The sequence below is a fragment of the Neomonachus schauinslandi genome, chromosome 1 (genome assembly GCF_002201575.2).
Source record: "Neomonachus schauinslandi chromosome 1, ASM220157v2, whole genome shotgun sequence".
In the NCBI taxonomy this organism is placed as follows: Eukaryota; Metazoa; Chordata; class Mammalia; order Carnivora; family Phocidae; genus Neomonachus; species Neomonachus schauinslandi.
Genome location: NC_058403.1, coordinates 44,749,211 through 44,764,528, shown reverse-complemented (window position 1 = coordinate 44,764,528; position 15,318 = coordinate 44,749,211). Strand labels below are relative to the sequence as shown.

Below are 15,318 nucleotides of genomic sequence, written 5' to 3'. Positions count from 1 at the left end.
CGACTCTTGGTTCTCTTGGTTTCTAATCCAGTCGTGATCTCAGGCATTGTGAGTTGGAGCCCCCTGCCATGCCCGGTGTGGGGCTCCATGCTCAGCAGGGAGTCTGCTTGAAGATTCTCTCCCTCTGCCCCTTCCCTGACTCACGTGCACATACATGCATGCACTCTCTCTAAAATAAATCTCTTAAAAAATATCCATAAAACAGATCTTCCATATACCTAGGAAACAGAGAATACTATGAACTTTAATTTATAGGTAAGCAGTAAATTATACCCAAAAACTCACTCTGGAGCCTGGACCTGACTACAGAAAAGATGGAGACTCTACGGGGGGGGGGGGGGGAAGAGCAGAACTGAGGCCCCAGGGTAGCAGAACACAGATAAAATCAATCCCAGAAATATAAAGTTCCATCCTGAGTGAAGAAAATACCAAGAACCAGCCTGAGACTTGGTAGCTAAGAGCAAAGGCTATGAGGTATCAAAAGGACAGCACCTGGGAGTGTCCAAGAGTAAAATAAGCAGTCTCAGTGGGAGCATCGCCTCTGTGGGAGGTAGGATATGGAAGATGGAGAAAGCCCTGTCAAGCTTGGTAGTAAAGAGACAGAAGGCAATTAAAGGTCCTAAAGAGAGGAAAGAGAACCACAAAATCCGAAGATACTTCAAACTCTCCTCCAAGGAAGGTCCTAGAAATCTGAAACTTTCATTTTACTATAGACCACCAGAAGAAGGGCATGGTGAACTGAAAAAATCTAGTAAACTAACCAAACCCATTCTACATGTCTATCAATACCTATAAGTGATGGTCCTGGAAAATAACATTTCAGAAGACCAGAAAGCAACTGAGAATATCCATAGTAAGCTATGATAAGATAAAAATTAATGCATTCCTACGGTACAGGACACCCATATGGGACAACACGACTGTAACATAGAATCACATGATACCAATTCTAATTAAACATCCTTAAGTATGCAGGTATATAAGAAGACTAATTCAAATGAAAAATTCTAAAACTAACAACAGATATGGACCAATATTAAGATCTGAAATAAGTTGACCAGATTCAAGAAAGAGTTAAAGAAGAAAAAATAGTCTTAGATATAGACTTACCTATAAGGTGCAAAGAAAAATAGATTTTTTTTGAAAACATTGTAAAAAATTGAATGTGGTAGCCAGTTTCCAAAGATGATCTACATGTCCTAGTATTCATGCTCTTATGTAGTCCTACCTACACGGAATCTGGGCTGGCCCAATGACTCTCTTTAAACAATAGAATGTAGCAAAATTGATGCTGTGCCTATTCAAGCCTAAGAAGTTGCTTTTACTTTTGGATCCTGAGAGATCACATGGAGAGAGAGAGGCCCAAAGACTCCAATATGTCAGCTGAGCCCAGTGTTCTAGCCATCTTCACCAATGGACCAGATTTATGAATGAGCTATGTTGAAAAATCTAAAACAGTTATGTCTACAGATTACTACAGATCAGCTGACATTACTTGGCGCAAATAACAGCCCATTTGAGCCTGGCCAGTCCACAGAATTGTGAGAGATGATAATTAGATTGTTGGTAGGTCACTAAATTTTGGTCATTTTTTACACATAAATAGAGAAACATTCAGAAAACTTATGAAAAAAGCCAAGGGAGAAAAACAAAAGTAAAAAGAGGTAAAAATGATCAGAGAAAAAATTACTGATATAGCTGATATGCAAATAAAATCATATATATATATATATATAATGAGTCCCTGAAGAAGCAAAATAAATCAATTAAATAGAATTGTGAAAATTATAATCTAAGAAAACTTTACAGAAATAAAAATATAGGGGTACCTGTGTGACTCAGTCGTTAAGCGTCTGCCTTTGGCTCCGGTCATGATCCCAGGGTTCTGGGATCAAGCCCCACGTCAGGTTCCCTGCTTGGCGGGAAGCCTGCTTCTCCCTCTCCCACTCCCCCTGCTTGTCTTCCCTCTCTCATTCTCTCTCTCTGTCAAATAAATAAATAAAATCTTTTTTAAAAAGAAATAAAAATATATTTATATATTATTAATAAGTTCATTATATGCCTTGGAAAATTAAATAATCTATTTGAGGCATAGCATATTAAAACTACCAAATTTTAAAGTAAAAGGAATAAACACCCTCTGGGCTTCCAGACAAAAGAAAGAAAATCAAGTTGGCATCAGACCTTTTCAGTGGCAACATATAAATCCAGACATATGCAGTGGAGCAATATTTCTAGAAATTTGGGAAAAGAAATTTTTAATGATTTGTAATTATAACCTTATTTTTCTCTTTTGTTTAATCTTGCCCTGTTTTCAATCTGTTTTTCATGCTATATCCGGAAATGAACTTTCAAAATGTAACTTTTTTATCTTTCTCATCACCTTTCAGTTGTACCCCCTTTGCCTATAATAAATCCAACTCATTATCATGACATAAGTGGTTTTCCATTGTTTAATCCCTGCTTCCATCTCCAGTATTATCTATAATACCATCCTCTATCACCTTATGTTCCAGCTAGATTTAACCAAAAGATTCAAACTTGGAGCATTATTTTTATATATTATGCTCCCTCATTCTGGCATGAGTGCCTTGTGGACTCTTACTAACTCATATGCTTCTAGTCCTGCATCAATGCCATCTCTTCTAGGAAGTTATTTCTGATTCTCCCCTATTATTACTATAAAATAGACTTGAGCTGTAGCTCCTTTACACCAGCTCTATTCCTTGTACCTCTTTTTTATTTTTTCTAAAGATTTTATTTTTAAGTAATCTCTGTACCCAACATGGGGAATGAACTCACAACCCTGAGATCAAGAGTCATACACTCCACCAGCGGAGCCAACCAGGCACCCCCCTTTTACTTCTTTTATGGCACTTTCATTCCCCGCTCGTACTTCTTTTATGGCACTTTCATTACAGTCAACATTTTTACAAATGCATTTCTTTCTCTAGACTGTCAGTTCTTTGAAAATAATAACTGGTGGTTAAATTTATCTATTAGATGTTTAATAAGTTTTCTTGAATAAATACATGAATGATTGAATTAACTAATTAATTTGGCATGAGTAATAAAGAGTTAAGCTGAAAGAAACAACTGGACACTTTCAGGATGGTCAATCTTCTTAGAATTCTATAGGACACATTTTATTATTTATTTATTTGAGAGAGAGAGAGCACAAGCAGGGGGAGAGGCAGGCAGAGGGAGAGGGAGAAGCAGGTTCCCCGCTGAGCAGGGAGCCCAAAGTCAGGCTCCATCCCAGGACCCTGGGATTGACTGAGCCACCCAGGAGTTCCTAAAGGACACACTTTAGAAAAGAAAGATGAAGAAGGCTTTCCATTTGAAGAAGGGAGCAAGAGGACCAAAGTCACAGAAACAAGTAATTACCTATTTAATGCAAGAATGAAGAACATTCGCTTGGTTCCTTTATGGATCTTCACACTACACTAAGGAATGCAGACTCTACCATGTAGCCAGAAAAGAAGTACTAGGAGATTTTAGTCAGAGATAAGAAATGATAGAAAACAGTGTCTTGTATTTCAGTTTTCCTCAGTGAAAAAGTAATGGCTGTGGGCCTTGAACTTCCACTACACACAGATAGAAAGCTGGACAAATATAAGAAAAACTGTTTCAGAGAGCAAACAACAGGCTGCATAGAACTGTGACACCTAAGAACATATGAGGTGAGCCTGTCATGTTCAGTTAAATGCTAGTCTAGATGTTGCTGTGAAAGTACTTTCTAGATGTAATTAACACTTACAACCAGTTGACTTTTAAGTAAAGTTGACTTATATCTGATAAGGGATTAATATTCAAAATATATTAAAAGCTCATACAATTTAGCAAAAAAAAAAAAAACCCCAAACAATCTGATTTAAAAATTGGCAGAGAGCCTAAAAAAAAATTAAAAAAAAAATTTTCCAAAGAAGACATACAAATGGCCAATACCAACATGAAAAGATGCTCAATATCACTAATCATCAGAGAAATGCAAATCAAATCCACAATGTAATATCACCTCAGACCTGTTGGAATGGCTATTATCCAATAAATAAGTGTTGGTGAGGATGTGAAGAAAAAAGAACCCTTTGTGCACTGTTAGTGTAAATGTAAATTGGTACAGCCACAAAAGAAAACAGTATGGAGGTTCTTTAAAAAAAAAATCACAAATAGAACTACCATATGATCCAGCAATTTCATTTCTGGGTATGTGTCTGAAGGAAATGAAACTGTTATTTTAAAGAGAGAGTTTTACCCTCATGTCCACTGCAGCACTATTTCAATAGCCAAGACATAGAAACAACCTAAATGCCCATCAACAGATAAATGGATAAAGAAATTGTGATACACACACACACACACACACACAATAAAACATTGTTCAGCCATAAGAAAAAGCAGGAAAGCTTGCCATTTGTGACAACATGGATGGACCTTGAAGGCATTATGCTAAGATGAAATAAGTGAGAGAAAAAGGAATATCATATGATCTCACTTATATATGGAATCTAAAAAACAAAACAAATCTTCATAGATACAGAGAACAGATTGGCAATCACCAGAGGCAGGAGCTGAGGGATGGACAGAATGAGTGAAGTGGGTCAAACATATAAACTTCTGGTTATAAAATAAAGACATTCTGGGGCTGTGGTGTACAGCATGATAACTATAGTTACAATACTGTATTGCATATTTGAAAGTTGCTAAGAGAGTATAACTTAAAAATTGTCATCACAAGAAAAAAATTGTAACTGTATGTGGTGATGGGTGTTAACTACGCTTATTGTAATAATCATTTCTCAATACATACACATATTAAATCATTACGTTGTGCATCTAAAACTAACACAATGTTGTATGTCAGTTATACTTCAATAAAAAAATAAGTTTCAAATGAATTTTTTTGAAGTATAGAAAATCTTCACTCCCTCATTCCTAACTTTATATCTCAGTAACTTGACAAAGGTGTCTCCCACTTTACTAAGCCACCATCAATGAGTATTCCTATAAAACACTCTTTTAATTAGTGAGCTCTGTTGAATTGTCTAATTCTGGAGGACATTTCTCTGGCATTGCTCATACATAGTAGTTATCTCAAGGTATAAGATTATGTGCTGTCTTTCTATTTCCACCAGCGCCTAATAACAGACTGCCTTTAGCTTTCAAAAGGGCTGTTCCTTGCTGTGCATCAAGTAATTTATAATATCCCCAATGGATGCCATTTGTGTGGTAGTGTTGATGTTTGCCAGAGACTCCAATCTTCATGTAACTGGATAACAGATACCCCTGAAATCACTTGTAACTTAGGATGATGTGATTCCAGAGAGACTGTTTGGGCTCAGGTTAAGTCTCTAAAGGTTTTTTTTTTTCCCCCAGCTCCATTAAAATTCAGATTTCTTTGAGTAAATCAATACAAGTCTTAATAAAATGCTCAAGTGCATTATATACATTCACCAACATGTAAATAGCCCTCTTCTCATCTAGAGGTTCCGAAAAGACAGTAATTTATTCTGTACTATCTGTAAAATGGCTATTGTTGTCCCAGTTCAAATTGTTCTCCCAAATTTTATGGATCGGTCAGGGCCCTATATTTTAGCTGGGTAGATTAACCATTTTGGATATGACTAATTCTTAGTTCCTAGGTTCCTTTGTTCTTAGTTCCTAGGTGTCTTCCTCTTCTCAGAGATAAATTATGATAGAATATATTTTCAATGTAATGAGCTAGTATCCTCTTTATAAGGATTGAATCTATATCGTATCTAACCAAGGTGTATGGCTACACTGGAGTGATTAACCTATCTCAAACATGTATCGGAGGCTTTGTCAAATGAAAGAAAATTATTTGATTTTCAAAATTCTTCTGAAACTGGAATAAAAACATAAATCCTTGGCCAACTCTATAGTAGTGTACCAGTCTCCTTTAGTTCACTGGACTTCTTTTTAAATGGCTTTTACCATCCCTAGTGAAGAGAAGCTTATCAATGGAACTATTTTATTTAGTCCTCAGTAGTCATAGTAAAACTTCATTAACTCTTTTTTCCTAGATACCAGACAGGGCCTTTGTATAATTAGTCAATAAGGGATTAATACCCCTATTTCTAGCATCTCTTAAAGCAGGGATGGATTATTGTCCTCCAAGGATTTGGAATTGTTTAATATTCACTACAGAGGAAAGCTTGCACTATTCTACAGGTTCTATTTGGGTGTCCAATTAGCAATGGGTGGAGGCAGACTTGACCTGATTAGATATTTGCAGGCAAAGGCAAAAACCTCCATTATCACAACATATCAAATCCAATAAAACATTCAGATAGAGGTGACATTTCTACAGGCTTTTCTTATACTCATATATTCCAATTTGTAATTTACTATAACTCTGGTACCTACTACCACAGCATCACATTATCCTCAGAGTTTTATCTTTGGCTTTCCAATGCTGTCCTCTCTATCTCTTGCTGATATCATCATGCATCATGTTCCAGTTTCCGGTAATCCCAGAAAACTCTGTTCACCACCTCAAAGCCATTCAGCTTAGACCAATCATGCATCTTTAGATTTCCCTGCTGATATTTTGCAAGTAGAGCACAATCCTCTCACTCTATTGCCTTAACAGAGTATTCCCACATCTTGCTCACTCACTTTATTTTACCAAGTATTCTTTGACATATTCCAAACAACATATCCCAAACAACAAATCTGTCTGGTTCTTTTTAGCAAGGCAAGTGCAGTTGCCCAAACTATCAGGGGTTTTCCACCTCCCAGCCAGTAATCACCATCAGACTTTATATAGCACCTTCACTAATTTATTTCTTTTTCATCTAACTTATCTTTTAAAAAGCACAGAACTTTCTTCTATCACTGAGATCCAGGAAAAGGAGATTGCTAACAAGTTTGCTATAGCTGTCTGTATGTTTTGTTCTCCTAAGAGATTGTATAAGGGTACCAAGCATTCTCAGAGTTTGCATGGAAGCATTTTTCATTAGGAGTGATATTATTGTTATCTATATTCAATCTAAGGTACCTGCAGTTAAAACATTTCTGTTACCGGGCGCCTGGGTGGCTCAGTTGGTTAAGCGACTGCCTTCGGCTCAGGTCATGATCCTGGAGTCCCTGGATCGAGTCCCGCATCGGGCTCCCTGCTCGGCAGGGAGTCTGCTTCTCCCTCTGACCCTCCTCCCTCTCATGCTCTCTGTATCTCATTCTCTCTGTCTCAAATAAATAAATAAAATCTTTAAAAAAAAAAAAAAAAAAAAAAAAAAAACAACATTTCTGTTACCATTTCTGCAAGGATCTTTTATGTTCCATTAGGTGAAAAAATTGGGCAGGTACCCTTTTCAATGTAAGCTTGTTAGATTTCTACCTTAACCACGGTAGTACCATTATTTGGAAAGAAAAATGTATACTAAAGTCCATACTCGTCAGGCCATTTAATTCTCTCCATTCAGACTCAATGGATTCTCTACCATTGAAATACTAAGCCCTAGGACATGTGGTCTGGACTAACAAAAACTCATCAGGTTTCTAGTGTTTATTTGTTGGAAAGATGTCTCAATTATTTAACAATGCCCCCCCTCCATTTCCATGGTCTTGTCCTTCATTCTCAAGGACAGTGAATAACGTTGGCTTCTAGGTGAATATAATATCCGCCAAGCAAAAAACCTCATGACTCATCTTCTATTTTATATATTTGTCTCATGTCTCCTAAGTCAGTCTACCCCTTTGTGTTCTTCTGATAGAATTTCCATTTTGTTAATGCTATTGATAACCAACAAGCAATGTTTCTAGCAATTTTCCCTATTTGCCTTTGTTTATTAACCAACCCATTTTGCTAAATCCTAGATGTTTGAAACTATATAACCGAAATTCCACTGATAAGATATATACTGTAATTTGCTTCAAAAAAACTTCCACTGTCATGAACCAGGGGTTAGTTTCAGCTATCCCAGCACCAAAGTCTCAAAAGACCTTCCCTACCCATCCTTCTTCACAAGGACCATTTAAGTAAATTTCAAGGGTGGAATGACGTCAAAGTCACAAGATGAAATAGGCTTACCCAGTGTTTATTTACCCAAGTTTATTACCCAAGTTCACTTAGCTTTAAGCAAGAATACAGAACAAGTAAAGCAGCAGCATGCGTAGCCGCAACATGACAGCAGCTTTGGATACTCTGATAGTTTCCAAGCTTCATTCACTGAAGGCAAACTGTTCTATGTACAGATCACTCAGCACAGGGAAGGTGCAGGGTTGGGGGGCTCTCTCAGCTTAATTAACTTGCTTATAACCTAGCACCTAGAGGTATGTTTGCTTCACATCTAATCTTAGTACAGCTGCATTCCATAAAAACAGGGTATACAATAAGCAATCTTGATATACTTGACATACTTGATGTACAACATGTTTAGGAACATTTTGGATCAGCAATCAGTTCATACCAACCTCAGGAGGAATCTAATTTATCCCAAGTTAATGCATCTATTGAGTTGCCTTTGGAAGACTGTATAAATGTCAATTTCTTAGAGGGTCCTCAAACTGGAGTAAAATATTACTGTTCAACTTTTAACTCTTTACATCCAAAGTAATATAAATACCCAGGATATTATTAAAAATAATCCTGATAAATTAATATATTACTTGTGCAATTATGAAGCTAGTAAAAGAGTGTAAATATCATAGCATGTAATTGTTTTTGAAGATACTTCAAATAAAACATGTTCCATGTACATTAAGAAATAAATATACTTACATTTACATAAATAATGAAAAGTATTTAAGGATTACTTTTAAAAGACCAATAGTAATTACAGAAAAAAGGGTTTAATCAAAAAGAAAATTAAAATGTTAAAGAAACATGTAGTTTATAGCGCTTGTAAAATGAGTCACAAATACTGTGAAATTGCTGAAAATCACCCTACAAGTACAGATGGTTTTTAAGGAGAATAAACTTAATCATGTGGAATATTTTTAAAAGAAATTTTGTTATTGGGGACCAATTGGAATTAATTTTAAGAGCATACCAACAAGTTGACTTTTTCCAATAATGTTTATATAAGAGATAAATAAATGTAAGCAATAAGAGGTATTTATCATATGCCTACAGTTTTAGATAATAACGTTTAGTATATTTGTTGGAACTATTGGCAAGACCTAAAGTATTTTAAAAATACTAGAACAATAGGCATATTTTCATTCTTCTACAACTTAAACTTAATTCTCATTTTGTATAATTGTTTTTCCTAAGTGAATGTGCTCAAAAAAGAAACAAACCAGATTGTTCAAGGAATATAATTGTTTTGCCAAAAGAATTGAAGCACCTATGCCTATATAATTTTAAGTAAATTAGAATATATATATATGATATATATAATATCTTTTAAGTGATCACGTCCCTGAATTGGAAGTAAATTAGTGGGAGAGAATTCACTGACAGTTTTATATCCCTACATGCAAAGTCAGGTTCTTATCTCTGATCCAGCCTCCTCGCCTTTTCCTTAGTCAGCTGCAACTAAAACAGATAGGAATAGTAATGCAACCACAAGGTTGATCGAAATTGCTTTATACTGCATTCAAATATTCCTAAATTTATAAATTATTGCGTATCATGCTGCATGCAGTATCCCTGATTTAAAACAAAAACAGTGCATGGAATTACAACTCTGAGCTGTGGTTAATTTTGATGTTTCATTCTTTAGTTCATGCCAACTTTCATTTTCTTCCTAACATCCACAAATTTCTTTAGAAATTTTCATTTTTTCCTAACTTTATCACCAAACAGTACATTTCTTCTCAGGAAATATTCTTCCAAGGAGCAGAATTTTATTTTATTAGTCAACTGGAGTTACTATGTGTGGCAGAAAACAACAAAGCCTTATTAACTTGCAGGTCCAGAGCAATGGGCTGGGCTCATTCATGAACTAAATGATTAACCCTATATACCAGCCTCTATTACAGCTATTTTTCACCACAATTATCTGTTTCTATCTGGAATTTTGGAAAGCCCTAGAAAATAACTAATTTGCAAAAGCCAAATCCTCAGATAAAAATAAAGCACAATGTTTCTAAATAAGCTAGTTCTATAGATAATGTTCCCAAACTTTCACTGGACCCATATCCAAGAAACCATAATGGGAAGCTGGGATGCTTCCACAGAGCTTATGAACTCCTCTGACCATTAGCCTTCTGGTGGAATAGCAGTCACGGCTTATCTATAGGACTTGGGGCTTTTTTCAGCAGATGATAAAAAAGAAACATTTTGAATATTGTCTGGCAACTATTTATTTCTTCATTATTCTTCTCAAGGCACCTATAACTTCTTTGTTCCTCAGGCTGTAAATAAAAGGATTTAGCAGAGAAATTATTATTGTGTAAAATAAAGAATACATTTTGTCATGATCTTCAGTGCGGCCAGACTCAGGATGCACATACATGAAGAAGAGAGTGCCATAGAACAAGGAAATAGAGAGCAGGTGGGCGCTGCACGTGGAGAAGGCTTTGCTCCTGCCCTTTTCAGACTTATTTTTCAGGATGGCAAAGAGGATACAAATATAAGAAACCATGATGGTCATAAAAGTAAAGACTTGTATAAAGGCCGAAAAGATTAAAACCAGAAGTGTATTAACTGTAGGATCAGTGCAAGAAATTTTGAAAAGTTGTAAAATTTCACAGTAGAAATAATGCATTTCATTGGACCTACAGAAAGTTAATCTAAATAACAAACCCACATGAATTGCTGAATGTAGAAAGCCAATAGAATATGAAACACTAATGAACTGAGTACAGAGGTTATTGGACATCACCCCCGGATAAAGCAAGGGGTTGCATATGGCTACATAGTGGTAATAAGCCATCACTACCAGGAGGAAACACTCTGTGGTGGCACTGGAACCAAAAATGTAAAATTGAGCCATACAGTCAAAAAGTGATATCATATGATTCTTGGATAAAAAATGTATAAGCATCCTAGGAGTTATAGAGGATGAGGAACAAGCATCTGCAAAGGCCAAACTGCCGAGAAATAAGTACATGGGGGTGTGAAGATGGGGGTCCTTCCAGATGAGAGCAACCAGACCAAGTTTGCCCACCATGGTGGTGAATTAGATGACCGAGAACACCAGGAACAGGGGGACCTGCAGCCCTGGACGATCTGTAAGTCCTGTGAGAACAAACTCAGCCACGAGTGTCTTATTTTCTTCTGCCATATCTGACCTGGCTGGACAGTAAAATAAAAGAAAAAAGTGTTGAAACAGTCACAAAAGAAATCATAAAAACAGTGTATTTTTGTGTAACATGTATTTCTAAAAGGTGCTTTTCATGTAATTAGCAATTTCTTAATTTTTACCTTTATATGTGTACTTTAATATACATTCAAAATTTTCCATAATAAAATGTTTTAAAATGATAATTCACCTAAAGTAACAAGTAAATTTAATACAAATCCTTCTCAATCCAACAGAGGTTTTAAGAATTATATATGCTTATCTTAAAATTTATATGAAAGAAAAAAATTTCCAATTTTATCCAAGAAAAATGTATAGTAAGAACAGTCAAGAGTACCTTAATTTCTACTGCACTATAACATAAAGATATAATAATCAAAACATTAAGATAGTGGAATAAGAATAGACAAGGGGGTCAATGCAATAATAGGCAGCCTTCTCAGAAATAGATTCCATTATATGTAGAAGTGTGGCATAAGACAAATATGATGTTTCAATTCGGTAGGAAAAAGATGATGGGTTTAATAGATTGTGCTGCCAGTGTTGGCTGTCTGGATATAAATAAGGTTAGACTTCTACCTAACAGCATAGATATTTTGTAAGAAATTTTGGAGACAACAATATAACAGAGTGATTAGAGAAATTCTTATCCAAGAGAGGAAAGCCAATACTAAGCGTAGCTACTATATAATTTTAATGATTAGCAAAAGAGTATTGAACAGAGTCAGAGGGCATATAATAGGTTGGGAAATACATTTTTCTATGTATATGAAAGATACAGATTTATGAATAATATAATATGTAATATAAGAATAACTTAAAAATAGATAAGAAAAAGGCAAACGATCCAAAAGAAGAATGAATAAAGGATATGAACAAGCGAGTTTACAGATAAGTGAATTAAAATGACCAATAAATAAAATGAAAAGATGCCTAGTTTTCTGTGTGTCATAAATATACACACATGTGCAAGTGCAGGTGTGCACACACACACACACACAGATCCTTCCTTTCTCACATATTAGATTAGCAGAAATTAAAATGAACAGATACTGCTAGCTGAGGTGAGAGAAGTGCTCCTTTCGTGTTACTTGTGGATATATGAATTGCAACAGCCTTTTTGAAAAAGCTATTTTATATGATACCATTTAAATTTTTAATAAATACATATACCCTTTGATTTATCTTCTTGCCTTATATATACCCTAGAAATAAAAGCACATCTATACAAAGATAAATATACAAAGGATATCTAATGCATTATTTTTCAAGGTGGCAAAGACCAGACACATCTACAATGAGATGGGTAAATAAATCATGGTTATGTACATTCATATTTTGTCATAGAATTCAGCCACGAAAACAAAGTCTTATTTCACTTGAATTGGTAATTTTCACAATGTATTGTTACCTGAGAAGAATATGAAACAGAGAAGTGTAAATAAGACTTCATTATTGAAAAATAAACAATGCATTTTTAAATCTTTTACCTGGAGAAAAATGTGGATAATAGAAATTAAATTTATAGCATTGGGTTTTCTAGAATAGCAGTAGTGGTAGAAATGAGGGAAATGGAGAAGAGGAAGACAGAAGTCAAAATAAAAGTTCTATGAGAACAGCAGCATATATATTAGGATCTCTTTCACATAAAATTATGTAATTGATTTATTTGTGTGTATATCTATGTAGGCCTTTATATGTACATAAAGAGATGTGCAAAAGAATAGTCTCCAGCATGTTAGTAATGGAGAAAAGAAACAAGAATGATGAAATCCTGTTGTTTTCTTTTTCAAGGAGATGCTTTGTCACTGAAAAGTCCATTGTAAAATTAGGATGCAATCATCTGTTAATTTTTGCACGTATATATCAGTTAAAGACAGAAATAGCCTCCAGGGAAATTAGCATTTTCTTTTGGAAATTGTCAATGGGAGCCAAGTTTTAACCAGTGAAAGTAGATACAGGGGCGCCTGGGTGGCTCAGTCGTTAAGCGTCTGCCTTCGGCTCAGCTCATGTTCCCAGGGTCCTGGGATCGAGCCCTGCTCTGCAGGAAGCCTGCTTCTTCCTCACCCACTCCCCCTGCTTGTGTTCCCTCTCTTGCTGTCTCTCTCTGTCAAAAAATAAATAAAATCTTAAAAAAAAAAAAGAAAAGAGTAGATACAATTCGTTTTAATACCCCAAAGTTATCTGTAATTGTGTAAGATAGGGATTCAAATAGAACAAGAGTTTTTTAGAAGGTTTTTTTTTTGCAATTTTAGTAATTTTTTTATTAATCTTATTTCTCCATACTTATTCTTTAGTCCCTGTTGTAAATTTATTTTTAATTAATTAATTAATTAATTTATTTATTTATTAAGATTTTATTTATTTGTCAGAGAGAGAGAGAGAGAGCACAAGCAGGGGGAGTGGCAGGCAGAGGGAGAAGCAGGCTTCCTGCCGAGCAAGGAGCCCGATGCAGGACTCGATCCCAGGACCCTGAGGATCATGACCCGAGCTGAAGGCAGACGCTTAACCAACTGAGCCACCCAGGCATCCCCCCTGTTGTAAATTTAACATGTGATGAATAAAAAAAAAAAATTTAACATGTGATGTTTGCATGAAGTAATGACATTGATTTTTTTTCATGATTTATAGATAGTCTCTGAAAGAAGTCTAAAAAGGAGTTTTCCCAGTGAATGTAGTTTCTTTTATATTACCATAAAAAGAAAAATTAAAAAATTCAGGTATACAGATTGTTATGGTATTTCCTGGGATGAAAGAACATTTTCATAATTTTATAGTCGTAACTCTCAATACTGATGGAACACAAAATTTTTTTTATCATGAGAATATATTAGAAAAACTGAGTTTGTCTAATGTAGAAATAGGAACAAAAGCTCTTTTTCAATGAATCAGTGATCAGCATAAGAGAAGATTGTGAGATATTATTCTATCTCCACTAAATATAAAGGAAGAATTCATGCGCTTTGGAATTTTTACTTTTGAATGTATATCCACCGGGAACCCCAATATGTACAACACAGGCAAAATATTAATTGAAAATTAAGAACTTAAGAGATTTTTGCCCTGCATAAACTGGCCCAACTTTCTTTATAATCTCGAATAACCAAATGTTTGTTTTTGCTAGTTTTAGCTCCTACAGTGTGTAACTTGGCCAAGAATTAGTAATCTCTGTGAATTTTGTCTCAAGAGTTATGTGATAAATGAGACAAGGAGCATTTTGCAGTTACCACCAGTGACTTTAGCCCATAGTCTCGTGATTTCATGAAATTAAAGAATTTGTATTGTACTCAGCCACAAACTGTAAGCCAGAATTTCCCAGTCTGAACAAATTACAAATAAGTTAGATTTGAGCTGCATAGCTTATGTCTCAATTAAGCAAACTTCACATTATGAAATTAACTCTGAATTTTTCTTACCACTATTATTGAATTTTTCTAATTTTCATTCTTCTGTTAACCAGAGTTTATTATTTAAGAACTCCCCCCAAAATGTGTAAAAATTCTAACTGAAATATACATGATCAGACAGACATTTACTTCTGTCTGTCTAGATTTTGGTTGCCGATTTAAATAGAAAAAACACCTGTCCAGGATGTTAATTTCTTACTTAGATGTTTATCATACAGACAAATTACAACACTATATTAATGAAATTTATGGAAAATTATGAAAATCTCTGCACTCTCACCTACTTCCTATAAATCATGGGAAATTGGAAATGTTTTCTTGAAGTAACATAAAAGGTACAGAATTGAAGCAGTATTATTTGTGTATTGATTTTCCTTGGAAACTCCAAACTGGAGGGAGATAACATTTCTTCCTTCTATCCGCAAATCTATTCTTTAAAAAATTCTGAAATTCCCTTAATGCTTCAAAAAGATTCCCAGTAGGATGAAGTCAAAGTTGTTCTAATTATTAGAGCTTGTGAGCTAATCATCAAATCATCTACACACAGCTAGTTATAACAATTAAAACTGTACATTGTGTCCTCAGGGTTCACCAGAGGGGTATGTTTATAAAATGTCACTGAACGGAGTTTAGAATAGGCTTGTTTTCCTTCCTCTTGTCTCTTTTAATGGTCCCACTACCCAAATACCTACGTGCCC

At 35.0% G+C, this 15,318-nt stretch overlaps 1 protein-coding gene across 1 annotated transcript; it reads right to left on the bottom strand.

Annotated features, from left to right (window-relative positions):
* Positions 1-10,271: 10,271 nt before the first annotated feature.
* LOC110578432 (olfactory receptor 5AC1-like) lies at positions 10,272-11,195 on the bottom strand. Its single transcript, XM_021687951.1, is given in 1 exon segment — positions 10,272-11,195. A coding segment is annotated over 1 exon segment (924 nt).
* Between the last annotated feature and the right edge of the window lie 4,123 nt (positions 11,196-15,318).